Source organism: Callorhinus ursinus, unplaced genomic scaffold (genome assembly GCF_003265705.2).
Source record: "Callorhinus ursinus isolate GAN/ISIS: 27379988/994484 unplaced genomic scaffold, GSC_fseal_2.0 scaffold20, whole genome shotgun sequence".
Classification (NCBI taxonomy): domain Eukaryota; kingdom Metazoa; phylum Chordata; class Mammalia; order Carnivora; family Otariidae; genus Callorhinus; species Callorhinus ursinus.
Window position 1 is genome coordinate 33,267,853 of NW_027397082.1, and position 14,862 is coordinate 33,282,714.

The 14,862-nt window shown below is 55.2% G+C and overlaps 1 protein-coding gene across 1 annotated transcript; it reads left to right on the plus strand.

Moving 5' to 3' along the window:
• Nucleotides 1–246: 246 nt before the first annotated feature.
• GDF10 (growth differentiation factor 10) lies at nucleotides 247–14,649 on the plus strand. Its single transcript, XM_025880981.2, has 3 exons — nucleotides 247–933; nucleotides 10,077–11,002; nucleotides 13,040–14,649. Exons 1-3 carry the CDS (start codon nucleotides 618–620, stop codon nucleotides 13,229–13,231), a joined length of 1,434 nt encoding a protein of 477 aa, XP_025736766.1. The 5' UTR covers nucleotides 247–617; the 3' UTR covers nucleotides 13,232–14,649.
• The last annotated feature ends 213 nt before the right edge of the window (nucleotides 14,650–14,862 follow it).

Consider the following 14,862-nt stretch of genomic DNA (forward strand, 5'->3'; position numbering starts at 1 on the left):
GGCAGGCGGGCCCCCCTCCCAAGGCCGCCCCAGCCCCCGCGCAACCCTGGCCAGGCTGCGGCGCCAACACACAGGAGCCAGCCGGGTCCTGGGTCTCCGACTCTCTGCAGGAGAGCGGGGAGCGCGCTCGCCCACGCCCACGCCCCCCACACTCCTGGGCGCACACTCGGGCGCACACCCCTGCGCGCGCGCGCCGCCGCCGCCGCCACACACGGGCGCACGCACACCGCAGCCGGGCCAGGCACTGCCTTGTCGGCAGCGGCCCCGCGTGCTCCGGGGCGCACAGCCGGTCCCCCCGAGGGCGCCGCCGGCCGCCCCGCCCCGCCCCGCCCCTCGAACCCGCCGAGCGGTCCCCGCTGTGGGCTGCAAAGTTTCGCTGCGCGAGTCCGCTGGGGCGTCGCGTCAGCTCGGGCTTGGCTCCGCTCCACGGTGCTCCGGACGGCTGTGACCGCTGGCCCGGGGCTTGGGCGGCGCGGACAGACCTGAGCGCTCGGCTCCCGCCCGCCTCCACTCCGCGCCCCGCGCGGATCTCGGCATCCAGCGCCCTCGCGCCCTCCGGTGCGCCCGCGCCTTCTCTCCTCCTCCCCGGCTTCGACCCATCGCCGCCGCCACCCACCATGGCCCGTGGCCCTGTTCGGAAGAGCCCGGGACCGGGGCCCCAACTGCTCCCGCTGCTGCTTCTGCTTCTGCTGTTGCTCCGGGACGCAGGCGGCAGCCACCAGGCGCCCTCCAGGTCCGCCCCGCCTGCAGCCGCTGATGGCCTGGCTGGGATCAAAGACCCCTGGCGGCCCCCGGGGGAGGCCGCCGCCACTCTGGGCCCCGGCGCCCAAGACATGGTCGCTGTCCACATGCTCCGGCTTTATGAGAAATACAGTCGGAGGGGCGCGAGGCCGGGAGGGGGCAACACGGTTCGAAGCTTCCGTGCCCGGCTAGGTAAGTAGAGGGGGTCCCGGACACCCCCCTTTTCCTTCTCCCCCTTCCTCACTTGTTCATCCTCCCCACCACTGCAACCACTTCTTCTCTTCCTTCTATTCATAGACTCGTTCATTCATTCATTCATTTCACTATTCACCAAGCACTCCATGCCAGGCCCTGAACCTCCAGTGGGGACACCAGAGTGGCAGTGACCCAGAGTTCCTGCCCCTAGGGTGCTGTCAAGACTGGGAGGGTGCCACACTTGCTGGTCTAGACCACCCCATGCACAAGGCTTTAAGCACAGGGTGGAGATGGTCCTGGACTGGGGAAGCTCCTGACCGGTGGTATGCATGTCATAGGACTCAGTTGTGTTGGCTCTTGACAGATGAGAAGGGCACTGAGTGGAACAGTCAGGTGGGCATAAGGCAGCCGGGATAAAAGTGCCAGACACCGACCCAGGCAGAGGGCGTGAACCTCTAGCTGGGGGCACCTAGTAGGTTCCAGGGCTGGGCAAACAGAATGAACTGAGAAGGGCCTTGGGTGTCTGGTCTTGGGTACACACAACTGAGGCCTGCAAGGCACTAACATGAAATGTTCAGACCATGGGGGTTTGAGGAAGGGTCCAGAAGCTTGGGCAGTGGGGGCATCATACTCCCTTCCCACCCTTGCCCCACCTGGGCAGATCCTTTGCCCTGTCCTTCACACCTTGGATGGAGCTGCACAGAGGTCACTTAGAGCACCTCCCCGCCCTGCTCTGAGAGCACTTCCATCCTGCGGCCTCAGCCACCTGCCGGCCCCGCTGGCCTACCTCTGGGGGCCCTGGGCGGGCAGAGAAGAGGCGCAGACTGGTGGCAGGGGTGGCGGGAAAACCCTGGTTGTCATGGAGACCACCCATGGTCACAGAATGCCGTTCTAGAAAGTGTGGGTAGGGGTCCACAGCAGCCCTAGTGGGGGGAAAGGCCATTCATCAGGAGAAACAAAAACAAAAACAAAAACTGTTGGTCTCTAGGGACCAACCCCTCCTGAGGTGGAGAGGAGCAAGCCCAGCATTGGGGCCAGACAGTCTGGGATCAGGTCGGCCACCTGTTGACTGCTGGTTGTGTGACTCAAGGTAACACCTGTTACCTGGGAAGCTGGGCCTTGCACAACAGTGTACTGAGGAATACCTGCCACAGAAAGGCCTGGGCCCCCAGCCGCCACTGAGCAGACCACTTGGTACTGTTCCAGGGCTCCATGCCAACTGGGCCTAACTCCATCCTCCCTGGTAATTTTGATTCATCACATGGGGTCCATTTCTGGAGCATCATTATTAAATTAAGCCAGTCAAGAATCATCTAGCCTTCGGCATGACCTTCGGCATGACCTTCGGCAAATCACTAAGCCTCTGTGGACTTTACTGTACTCATCTACAAAATGGGCAGGTCATGCCAGTATCTTTCCTGTGGGGTTGCCCAGAGCCTAACACTGGCCAGATTAGGTGTTTTGGTGCATGTTGTTCCCATGGAAATACAAAGCATTTGTGTTCATATAGGTGTACACTTGACTTTGCATCCATTAACTCAGGCCTCAGAGCCTTGTCTTTGAGGAAAGCAAGGTCAGCAAGGTCCATCCTGCAACAGGGGCGAGCATGTCCGCTGAGCACATTCACTGCTGCAGCCCCCAGCATGGAGGTGCTTAGTCCTGTCTTTCCATTTGCACAGAACGGGGGTAGCACAAATAACATTGATGCATAGGGTGTTAGCCCGAAAAGGAGCTGAGGACAGTACTTCACATCCAGCCATCCCATTTTACAGATAAGAAAACTGAGGCTGGGGTAGGGGGCCATTCACAGTGGCAGGGGCTGGCACCTCCCATGTGCCAAGCCAGTGCTGTTCCCACTGCTAGCATTTCTCCCCACCTCCATCAGAACTCAGCCCAGGGCTTGGGAGACAGAGGGTAGAGCAGACCATTCTCTGAGAGATCAGGATTAATCCGGACCAGGCTGCGACTTATTTGGAACCATTTGACAGCCTTGGGTACAAATCCCAGCTCCACCAGCTTTCGCTCTCTGAGCATGGGTTTCTGTGCACACAGTGCAGAGGTATGATTCAGCGGGATGAGGTGGGTTTGTGCCTGACATAGCATCGGCCCAGGCAGTTTGGTTTCTCACCTCCTCCCTTGACTCACATTAAGTGGCTCACACCCAGCCCCTCGTCAGCCCTCAGAGATGCCTGCTTCGTGAGCCAGCCACCGGGCTGTGAGGAGCTGTGAGCCTGGGCAGGGACCCCTCATCTTATGGAGGAGGCACCAATGTGGGGGCTTTAGCTCCGGTCCTGGAACATACTAGTACCATCCCGTGGCATGACAGTGGCCTCTGCAGCCTCAGTGGGGTAGTCCCTGCCACCAGGCAACATGGTTCAGGTTCTGAGTGTGGGCTGTGAGCCGGACTGCTGAGGTCCAGATGCTGAGTCTATGACCAGGGCAAGGGACTAAACTTGTCCATGACTCAGTTTTTTTTTTTCTTCTTCACTTCTAAAATGGGGCTGGTAATGCTCCCTTCCTTATAGGGTTTTTAAAATGAACTGAGATATATCAAGTGTTTAAGACAGTGCCTTGGGCATGAGTTCAGTAATTTATTAGATGCTATAATGTGGACAGCCCTGGGTACAAGTCCCAGCTCCACCAGCTATAATGCTTCGTAATGTGGACAGACCATACCGGAGGAGGCCAGATAAGGGACTATTATTTTAGCCACCCTTCCTCCCTCCCTTCCATTGCTTCCTGAAGTGTGTCTTGGTACCTATTAAGTCTACAGCAGTGGAGGGCGCTTCCGAGCCTGACCCTAAGGCCTAAGGTTAAACCTTCCCCCCGTCCTAAACAATTGTGTTTTAACTCTAAGCTTTTCCACTGACCTGTGTGAAATCAGGCAATTTACTTAACCTCTCTGAGCTTGATGTCTTCATCTCTAAAGGAGAGTAATAATACATACTTATCTGCCAACAAGGCCAAAGGTCACATTCGTTTCAGTTCCCCAAGTATTTCCTGAGCATCTCATTAGGTGGCAGGTGCTGTAAGCTCAGAGGACACAAAGATGCACAGACTCTGAGCCCTGCCCAGAAAAGTGCACAAGCGGGGGGGGGGGAGGGAGAAGTAAGCGGAAGAGTCTGGGCAGCAGAACAGGGGGCACAATGTCATGGGGAGGGGCTGTGGGTATGCTTGGGAGCCAAGGGACGACACTGACCCGGCACGGGGAGGGCTGGTGGGGAGGGGCCAGCGAAGCCTTCGCAGAGGAGGTAGGGCTCCAGATAGACTCTGAAGGGCAGGTGGTGTTTGGCCAGGTGTAGAAGTGAAGCAGCCTACTGTGTGCTGGGGACTTTGGTTTCTGTGAGGAAGCAATGAGAGGAGAGAGCAGGAGCTAGAGGTGGACCAGCAGGCCCAACCAGGCCATAAGAGCCTTGAGGGGCCTGAGCTTGGCTGCAGCTGTGGGGCAGTATGTGGTGCGCAGCCAGCGGTGGAAGTAGAGGGGGAGGGAAAGGGAAGAGGGAAGGGAGAGAAGAGGGAAGGAGAGATGCAGGAGGCGGAGGGAGAAGAGGGAAGGAGAGATGCAGGAGGCGGAGGGAGAAGAGGGGATGCAATAAATTCGTACTTATCTGGAAACCATAGAAAATCACCGTAAAGAAAAGAAGTCATTCTTAATTACAAACCCAAATATAACCAGAGTTAACAGTTTAGTGGAATATATATAATATATATTATGGGTTATATAAATATATTACCATATTCTATATATAGTATATATGTTATATGTTATATATATATATATATATATCATTTTTTACCCTAGGAGGATCATATCTTTAACGTGAAGGTAAAACTTGCTATATCCTCATTTAAAGTTACTTTTTTTCCCCATTACTGGTCATCCTGAACTGTTTTTCATGCCTTTTAGCCAGTTGCGATTTTTCCTGTGGAAATGGCTTCCTCCTTGTGTCTTGACTTCTTACCGACTGGTAGAGGTTTTTTGTATAGTGAGGATATTGACTCTTCATCTATAATAGATGATTTCCTCATGAAGCGTGAGTGTGACATGGGTGACAGTGACCTGGGGTCACGGTGGCAGTGGAGGTCGGGCCATGGGTGAAGACAGTGGTGGAGGGACACAGAGTTCAAGGTGGTTGTGAAGAAACAGGATGCAAAGCCAGCAGGAACTGGGATTGGTTAGATGCAGGAGGGGAGAGGCCGCGGGACTCTCTGGCTCCTGCTGGAGGGGTGCACAGGTGGCAATGCCTCCCGCCGGGTATGAGGACAGGCAACGAGGACATGGTGCCCTGAGTGCCATAGTAGCTGGTAACACATGGCCAGTATGTTCTGAGCATGTGTTGGGTACCAGACACCATGGCGTGAGCTCTGCAGAGATGATCTTACAACTTTAGGAAATGCCTACAAAAACTCTGCACAGCTTACAGATGTGGAAACGGAGGCTCCATGATTTGCCTAAGGCTCCACAACTAGTAAGTGATACAAGCAGGATTTCCTCTGGGGCCTGCCTGAAAATAGACGCTTGATACATATTCATCCTCTTCCCTTCTGTGCAGCATCCCTGGTGGCCCATGGCTCCCTTCCTCCACCTTCCATTGGTGCTTGAATCTTTAGCCCCACTCTGGTGTGCGCTTTAGTCCTTTTAGTTCAATCTTTGGTCCCCCTGATGGCTGTTTCCAGGGCAGTGGATGAAGGGACAAATCTCCATGTGGCTTAGGTTCTGTTCTGAGAGTCCTCTTGGCCTGAAGGTTGGTCAGCAGGGTGCCTGGAGGGACCCTTGGTCTAGAGCCACCTCTTCCCTCCTCCCCCACCCAGTCCCATCCCATTACCCTCAAGAAGGAGGCTGAGTGCCCACAGAGTGGACCCAGTTAGGATTATGAGATTTCCAAAAATCCAAAGAAAGAATGGCTCATCTAAATAAAGTTAGTCCTTTCTTTCTCGGAGAGTTAGAACTCTAAAACATCCACATAATGACTTGTGTTTGCAAAATGTTTTGTGCTTCACAGCACATGGTCTTTGTGACATTCGCTGTTAGGTAGATCACCATTCTAATCCAAGTACACAGGGGAGCATGGCCTTGGGGTCAGACAGACCTGGGTGCATGCCCTGGCCCTGCCCCTTACCAGCTGGGTGACTTTAGGCAAGTTAGATACCCTTTCTGAAGCTCCATCTTCTTCCAGAGAATGAATGACACATCTGCTCTCCTCTTTGTGAAATTGGGGAATCAAGCACACATACATGTTTGGGGCTTGGACCTCCATCAGTGGTAAACGATATTATTCCCATTTTAAAGACAAGGAAACTGAGGCTCAAGCAGAAGTAACTGAACAAAGATCCTGCTGCCCAGTGTCTTTAGTTGGATATGTATCATGAGCTTCATCTTCCCAAAGAATGAGGCTTTCTGGACTTACAGGATGTGTTTGCTGAGCCCGAGGCCAGCAGGTCAGGGACCCCCTTTGTTAACTGAAGCAGACAGATCTAGCAAAGACCCCACGCTTCCCCCATCATTCACCACTTACTTCCAGGCATCACCTCTCACTCAGGCTTTGGGCTAGGATCTAAGGATGCAGCAGTGACAGAGCTGCCAGATTTCCACTCCCTTGGAGTTGGTGTTCTGGGGGGGAAGAGAAATAATAAAGAAATACGGATCAGGAAGTTGGGAAGTGACGTGAAGACAAATGAAGCAGGGGACAGAGTGACGACGTTTCTCTTCCGGCCACAGAAGCCAAGGGTGCCCTGTATTTGAGATGGCCTTTGAGCGGAGAGCGAAGGGGAGGGGGCGGGGCCTGGAGGAGGAGGGGCAGTGACAGAAGGGACAGCAGAGGCAGAGCCCTGAGTGGGGAAGCTGCGTGTTGGAGGGACCAGAAGCCAGGGTGGCTGGGGCAGAGATGCGGGTGGGCAGGGAGGCAGGCCAGGTCAAGCAGGGCCTCTGCGAGGGGTTCCGTTTTGCTCTTGGGGCAATGGAGGGCTGTGAGCAGGGCAGTGGCCTGTGAGTGAATGCACCCAGCACCCCCGGGCCTCACTTGGACAGTCCTCTGTAAAGCGGTGACAGGGCAGCAGATGGGCATCATCACGATGGCCCGTCTGTCTCATCCCTGGGTGGAGCCCCTCTGGTCACCTTTTCTAGGACCCCAGTCAGTGCAACACTGAGCCCAGAGTAGGAGTTTACCTAATGTTTAGTGAGAGAGGGAGGGAGGCAGGGAGGGAAGGAAGAAAAAGAGAAAGGAAAAGGAAAGGAGGGAGGGTGGGGGGAGCGAAGGAGGGAGGGAGGGTCTTTTCTTGCTGACCATGAGACATGGGAAATAGAAATAGGGACTTCTCTTAGGGGTTTCTCTCTTGAGGCCTGGGTTCATGCAAGCCGGGAATCTTCCTGCAGGTTCCCCGTCTCTCGTCACAGCCTGGAGCCCCCTGCACTGCCTGCATGTAGACACAGTCAGAGAGCAGAGCTACCCTGTGGTCCTTCACATGCTGGGGATGGGGGTGGCCCATCACCACCCCCACAGTTCCCCCCAGTTCCCCCAGAGAGGGTCTTCAGGCAGCAGGCTGCCTCATGAGGGACAAGCTCCCTATGGCCAAAGGTGTTGAAGCCACACGGGGGAAGGACTCCCGTCCTGAGTGGGATTGATCAGGCTGGGCGTCAATCTCAGAACACACTTTCTGTGGTTCTCTGTTGGAAGAGGAGCGGTATTTGCTGTCCCTCTTCTGCATCCTGTGCAGGAATAACCTTCAGCGAAGGTCAGTCCTCCTCTCAGGCACTTCTTGCTCCTTGAGGGCAGGCCTCCCAGCGCCTTCCTTGGGCCACACCTGCCTCAGGCCAAAGCTGCTGTCCCTGGCATGGTGGTCACAGTCATCCTTCTTCATAGATCCTCTGGTCCGTTAGCTCGTCACTGGGAGGGAGGCTGAGGTGCCTTTCCTCTGGGGAGGCCTATCTCTGTTGCCCCAGTCGGCTGTGTCCTTCCTCACCAAAGGCTGTAAGTTCCTAGGCCAGAGATGCCTGCATCCTGCCGCAGTGGGCCAGCTCTTTGGAAAGTGTCAGAAATGTCTGTCCTAGAGCCTCCTAACGCATTTCCCAGCAAGGAATCTGTAGAAGAACAATAGACTTCAATTGGATAAAAGGAAAAAACACTTTATCTGCCTTGTTAGCTGGGTTACAACTCAGATAATTTGGATCAGTGGGGGGATACCGAGTCGGTGTAGAAGAGCTTGCTTGCTCTGCCAGCCTTGGTCCTTTAGGTGGAAGTGGCAGGGAACCACATTTAGGGGCTCCTCCTTGGTGCCCAGCACACTACATATGCTATTTATCTAATCCTGCAAACGATCATGTGAAATAGAGACCCCCCACTGTCCACCTGACGCAGATGAGCTCGGTGTGGTCCTGAGGCGGCCTGGGGACCTGGTTCTTAGGGCCCTGTCTAGCTTGGAGGATGGGGGGCTGCACTGTTGGCGAGCTTGCGCCCCATCCACACATCAACCCTAGGTACACAAACTTGCCTGATGCTTAGAGTCCTCTAGGATACTGGTGAAAACACAGATCCCTTGGCCCCGTTGTCGCAGACCCTCTGAATCGGCATCTCCAGGGGAGGAAGGCAGAGAGCAGGAAGTTGGAGATACGCAGATCTTGAGCTCAGGACACAAAGGCGGCAGTGTCTGGAGAAGCCAAGTTTAATCGGCCTTCAGGGCCCTGCGCTGCTCCTTATGTGTGGAGCACATTGAGGGACTGCCACTCTTCTCCTTGGGTTTGCTCTGAGGGTCAGATAAGGCAGGGTCTTTAGAGTGTCATCTAAATCTTGACTGGCATTGATCAGGCCCTCTGTGGGTATGCTTTTCCCTTCCTTCCTCTCTTTCATGGTCCCTTAAGAGTACATGACAGTTCCTAATCGCTTTATGCCTTCTTCCCAATAGAAGGAAATATCCTTAAAAGGAAGATTTTGATTAAAAAAAAACAAAAACAAATCCCGGCTGATTCTGTGGGTGCAGGTGTCAGGGAAGCTAAGAGCCTGACCCATGCCCTTTGGGCCCAGCGTCCCTGCACACATGCACAGTCCTGTGCTTCAGAGCTCTGTGCCTCTGGCAGCTTTGCCCACCAGTCTGCACCAGCACACAGACGCCTGGCATCAGGAAGGAGAGCAGGAGGAGGGAGGCAACCAGCCTGGCAGCTCTGGTCTCCCGCCAGCCTGCAGTATCACAGGAAGGCCTGGGGAACAACGCGTCCCTCCCACCCGGACCCTCTGGGGGACTTGGCCATTCAGAGAACTCATGCTGCCTGGGCTCGGGGCAGCTTCCTAGGGCCACAGATGGGGATGCTCTGCCCCGTGGCCCTGGGATACACCTGGTAGAACCAGGCAAGAAGGAAGAGGTGCTTGACAGCCCCAGGGATGCAGGGGCCAGAGCATTCTCGAGCTGCAGATGGGTTGTTTGAGGAATGCCAGTCCTTCTCATTGTTTGGGCCTCTAGAGAGCAACCTGGTCTTTGTAGATTTTGTTGAGTGGCCTTGTGCAACCCTGATATTGCTCTTCCTTTGTCAAAGAAGCTTTACAAGCCCTTGGGCAAAACATGTAGCAGATGCCCAGACAGCTGTGCCCTCAAGTCCAATTTCCCTCAGAAGGTACTCGGAACACAGGCGAGTCAGGGGCACTCTGCTTCGTTCACCTTGTTTGGAAGAACGACCACACTTAATATCTGTGAACTAGAGGGCTGGGTGCATACAGGAGGTCGTTCTCACAGGGCTTGCACCTGACTCAAAGCATCCGCCAAGCCTGATTCTACCTTATCTCCTCCATGGAGATGTCAGTGGTATTCGTGCATTTGTGCATTGAGGACACTGGAGTGCAGGGAGAGGACACAGGGAGGTGCCTAAGCACCCCTCTCCCCGCCTGCTACCTCTTCCTTTTTGTAATGGGGTATTGACAATCCCCAGCCTCTCTGACCTCAGTTCCTCATCTGGTCATTGAGGATAAGTAAGGGCGTCCTCCTCAGTTTACTGTGAGGATGAGCCAAGATGAGGAAAGCCTGGCTGGCCTGGGTGGGGGGGCTCCCTAAATGGGCATTCTTCTTCCATCCCAACCCTGAGTGGGAGATCCCGTGAGCACCGGGACCTACCTAAGAAAGAACCTAACCTGTTGTGGTCTGTCCTGCCCTCACAGAAGTGGTCGACCAGAAGGCTGTGTATTTCTTCAACCTGACTTCTATGCAGGATTCAGAAATGATCCTCTCGGCCACATTCCACTTCTACTCGGAACCTCGGTGGCCCCGGGCACGAGAGGTGCCATGCAAGCAGCGGGCCAAGAATGCCTCCTGCCGCCTCCTGCCCCCGGGCCTGCCTGCACGCCAACACCTGCTCTTCCGCAGTCTCTCGCAGAACACAGCCACGCAGGGGCTGCTCCGCGGGGCCATGGCCCTGGCGCCCCTGCCACGGGGCCTGTGGCAGGCCAAGGACATCTCCCCTATCATCAAGGCAGCCCGCCAGGATGGCGAATTGCTCCTCTCTGCCCAGCTGGATCCTGCGGAGAAGGCCCCAAGGGTGTCCAGGCCAAGCCCCCACGAGCCTTACATCCTCATCTACGCCGACGACCTGGCCATCTCAGAACCCAATAGTGTGGCAGTGACGCTGCAGAGATATGACCCCTTCCAGGCTGGAGACCCGGAGCCCGGCGCAGCCCCCAACAGCTCAGCAGACCCCCGGGTCCGCCGGGCCACGCAGGCCACCAGGCCCCTCCAGGACAATGAGCTGCCAGGTCTGGACGAGAGGCCAGCGCACGCCCCCCATGCCCAGCACTACCACAAGCATGAACTGTGGCCTGGCCCCTTCCGGGCCCTGAAGCCACGGCCAGGGCGCAAGGACCGCAAGAAGAAGGGCCAGGATATGTTCATGGCCTCCTCGAGGGTGCTGGACTTCGACGAGAAGACGATGCAGAAAGCCCGGAGGAAGCAGTGGGCCGAGCCAAGGGTCTGCTCCCGCAGGTATCTGAAGGTGGACTTCGCAGACATCGGGTGGAATGAATGGATCATCTTGCCCAAATCCTTCGACGCCTACTACTGCGCGGGGGTTTGCGAGTTCCCCATGCCCAAGGTAGGCTGTCTGAGCAGCAGCGCTGCGTTCAGCCCCTTGTCTGGCTGTGAGTCCCAGCTCTGCCCCTACTGGCAAGTCCCTCTGCCTGGTGACCTATTTCCTGGCTGTGAACTGGGGATTAGAACACCTCCCATCTATTCAAGGTGGGGATGAGTAGGCAGAGATCCTAGAGTGGCAGCCTGTCAGGGGAATACAGCCCACAGATGGATGTGGTTTGGCTGGGCTTTTGAAAGGGCTGACTTAGCTGAGTTTGAATTTTAAATCAGAACATGTCTTCCTTTGAAAAGCAGGAGATTTATGCAATCTGAAGAGAAACCAGAGTTGGAGAATCCATCTCCTTAGGTGTGTGTTCCCACATAGCAACTGCCTTACAGAGCTGGAAGTACATGCTGCCCCCCCCCGGCCCCCCTGTAGGCAAGACAGGCCTCTAAATCCCCTTCCTCACCAAGGCTCTTGTTTCTATTCCTGGTCTGGACCTCAGGGCACTGGGGTCTGTGACCAGCACAAAACTGGTCTCAGTGGCTTCCTAGTGACTCCTCCCCACCCCCGCCCGCCCCTGCCTCCCACACAGGACAGGGATCCACGGGGCAACTAGCTCGCACCGTGCGCGAGTCTGCAGGAAAGACGGCATGCAGCTGTTTTATCCACCGTGCTGGCCCTGGGGTTTGCAGTCCCCCCTTCCCTCCGGGCTGGGTTGTGGCTCTGTCCGTCCATCTCCCCATGGCCAGAGCTGCAGTGGGCTGGCTGCCAGGTGAGGTCGGCCCTCCCCACAGAGTGCACACTTCCCTCCTGCTTAGCTCCTCTGCTGAGTTTCAGGTCATTCTTTCCCCTTCAAGAAAGGAAGTCCGTGCATAAATCCAATTTGAAGGTAAATAAATCAGTCGGCTGTGATTTCCCAGCCACAGACCCGGGGCAACATTAACCTGCTTGGGAATTAAGGGGCTTTTCTTGCATGTGCGAGAGAGGAAGGGAGGGGCCCGACAGAGAGACAGGTGTTGGCCGGCAGAGCCTAGCGCAGGCCTGGGCAGATGCCGGATGAGCGGTGAGCAGGCTTCAGCTGGCTGACCCAGCACTTACCTTATCAGTCTGGCTGACGGCCTGCCGCCTTCCTTGACAGCGGGCTGAGCCCGCAAATCACATGTCCCTACCTTGCTGTCCTACCCACGTCCCCACGCAAGGGGCCTTTCTCATCAACGCACTACATATAGAACTTCCTTTGGCCCGCAATGAGGGGTAACTCCTGCAGCCTGGTCCTGTATCTCTTGTTCGAGGTGCTTGAGAACAGCATTCTCTGTGTTTGTGGTGGGATCCCGACTCCTCTGGGTGTGCAAGGCTGCCTGGGGAGGGAAAGAAAGCCCACACGGCCCCTGCAAGCATGTTCTCCAACTTGCCATGACTTTGGGCTGCTTCCTAACTGAGGGGTCTTGGTCAAGTTACTTAGACATTTTAAGCCTCCACTTCTTCACCAGTCAAATAAAGGTAATCCCACCCCATATGACTGATACTATGACAAGATGGGGTGATGAGGTGAAGCAGCCCCTGACACCCCACAGTCAGACCCATCTGGGAAATGTGCATTCCAGCCCCATCATGCTGGTGCACACACGCCTGTGGGCCTTCCCCTCCAGTGCTAAGAACGCACTCACATGGGAAGCGTGTCGGAACTCCTGGGACTGGGAAATGTGGGCAGCTGTGGCCCGGGCAGAACAACTGGGCATCGCCCTCTGCCCAGTTCCTGCCCAGGTCCAGGGACTCCTTGGGGATGAGTGATGCACAGGTGCCCCCAAGTGGCCAGTCGTGTAGGGATGTAACTTCCCTCTGGGAGACCCAAAGGGCAGGAAGGACTGAGGCTTTTGCACACCTCCCTGGGACTCAGTCTGTGGCTGACTTCAGAGGAAATGTGTGCCCAGCCCTGGAATCTCACCTTTTCTTCTAGGCTGACACCTTTTCTGTGGCCTCCTCGAGGACATGCAGGTGGCACAGTGGGTGGGTGAGGGCAGAGCGCCTAGGTGACCGTGCTCCTTTCTTGCCTTGCAGATTGTCCGCCCGTCCAACCACGCCACCATCCAGAGCATCGTCAGGGCTGTGGGCATCGTCCCGGGCATCCCAGAGCCTTGTTGTGTTCCCGACAAGATGAACTCTCTTGGGGTCCTCTTCTTGGATGAGAACCGGAACGTGGTTCTGAAGGTGTACCCCAACATGTCTGTGGAGACCTGTGCCTGCCGGTAAGACCAGCCACTCCGGGATGGAAGGAAACCTCCGTCCCGCTCCACACCCAGCAGGGCAGCATCCTCAGGGCCTTCTGGGGTGAGGGCTGCATATGCGGGCAGAGCTCACAAGCACCCTTGCCGGGTCCCAGAAAGATCTGTCCCTCCGGGGCCCATCCTGGGGTCTCTCATTGCTGATGACTTAGCCCCCTACATGCCAGTATGAATCTCCTGAAGGAATCTGGGAATTAGCCTTCACCTGAAGGCTGCTCATCGTCCATCCCCTCTGCTCTGAAGACCTGAAAGCCGAACGGGTCCACCATGTTGGCTTATGTGACCCATCCTGTCATCACCAGGGAAGAAGGCTGCAGATGTGAGGGGACCTGCTCTCTTCACAAGGGAAGAACCTCTGTCTAAACAGTCAGTTGAAAACATGTTGGGCCACATATTGATACTGAAACGCAACGCCTAAATAACGGTATGAACTTTGAAACTCCGCTGCAAAAGCTTTCACACATAGAGTATGCACATATAACCAATCGTGGTTTCTTTTTCTTAATATATATTTTATTTTAAAACAAAGAGGAGGGAGTAGACACCATTCCCCATAGAGGTAATCAGGCTGGTTAAGTGTGCATTGTTTAAACATGTTTATTGAAATAACACATGCAGTAATATGTTGGAATACTAAAAAATAACCAAGATTTTTATATTTTTGTAAATTATACTTTCTATCCTGTAGATTGTGTATGTTATGTGTTTTTATGGAAAGCTAATAAATTAAAGGTACAGTGGTATCTTGAAAAACTAAATGTCACCCATTCCAAAATATGGATAGAGCCCCACCTACAAATATGACATGTTGGTGGCCACTGGGCCCTCCGTTAGGAGCAGAGCCCCCCTAGGCCTCTCCACACCTGTCTCTATCCTAAGCTCCGGAAACCAGCTACTCCTAAGCCTGCCAGCATCCTGCCCGCACCCACTTTGCTGCGTAGGTGCCATCCTGGGCTCATCCAGGCAGGAGAGGGCCCCCAGGCAGGCACAGTGGTTTCACAGAGCTTCTTCACATCCTTAGCTTCAGAGGAGACATTGAGCGATTGAAAGGTGTCTGAGCCATTTAAAGGAACAATCTGTGGTGCCCTGGGTAGAGACCTCTTACTTGGGACAGTTCAAGCAAGAGATTCAATGGGAAGCAGGCAGGGGCGTCTCCTGAGGTCCAGGAGCTTCTGCTTCCTTGTCAGCAGCCCCATCCCCAAAGGCCTTCCCACGAATGGTTCCCTTACCCCCGAACTGACAGCACCCCAAGCAGGCATCAACTCTAGTGCCTGAAGCTGATCGACCGGCATTTCTGAAGAAGAATCTGGCTCCGATTTGGGGCAGGTGTATAACAGCCCTTCAGGTGGGACCTGAGAGGATGATCCAGCCCCAAGTCTTACTTGGAGGAGAAAAGAAGCCCATGATGTCTATCTTAAGTCAGGCTCCTGAGCCGAGTGTGCCTGGGCAAGGGATAGATGAGAAAGTGCTCCCAGGAAAGACAGGCAAGGAAGGGGAAAAGCTGGTCAGGAGGCCAAGAAGCCAGGCATCCCAGATCCTGGATCTTGTGGGGAGCTCTGGAGCTTAATTATACCTCAGGGTTCGCCCAGCCTTGAAGCA

Excerpts from the sequence above, each read along its gene's own strand:
- GDF10 (XM_025880981.2), top strand. The coding sequence starts at position 618 with ATGGCCCGTGGCCCTGTTCGGAAGAGCCCGGGACCGGGGCCCCAACTG. Across the intron at positions 934-10,076 it reads AAGCTTCCGTGCCCGGCTAG|AAGTGGTCGACCAGAAGGCT; the intron begins GTAAGTAGAGGG and ends CTGCCCTCACAG. Across the intron at positions 11,003-13,039 it reads GCGAGTTCCCCATGCCCAAG|ATTGTCCGCCCGTCCAACCA; the intron begins GTAGGCTGTCTG and ends CTTGCCTTGCAG.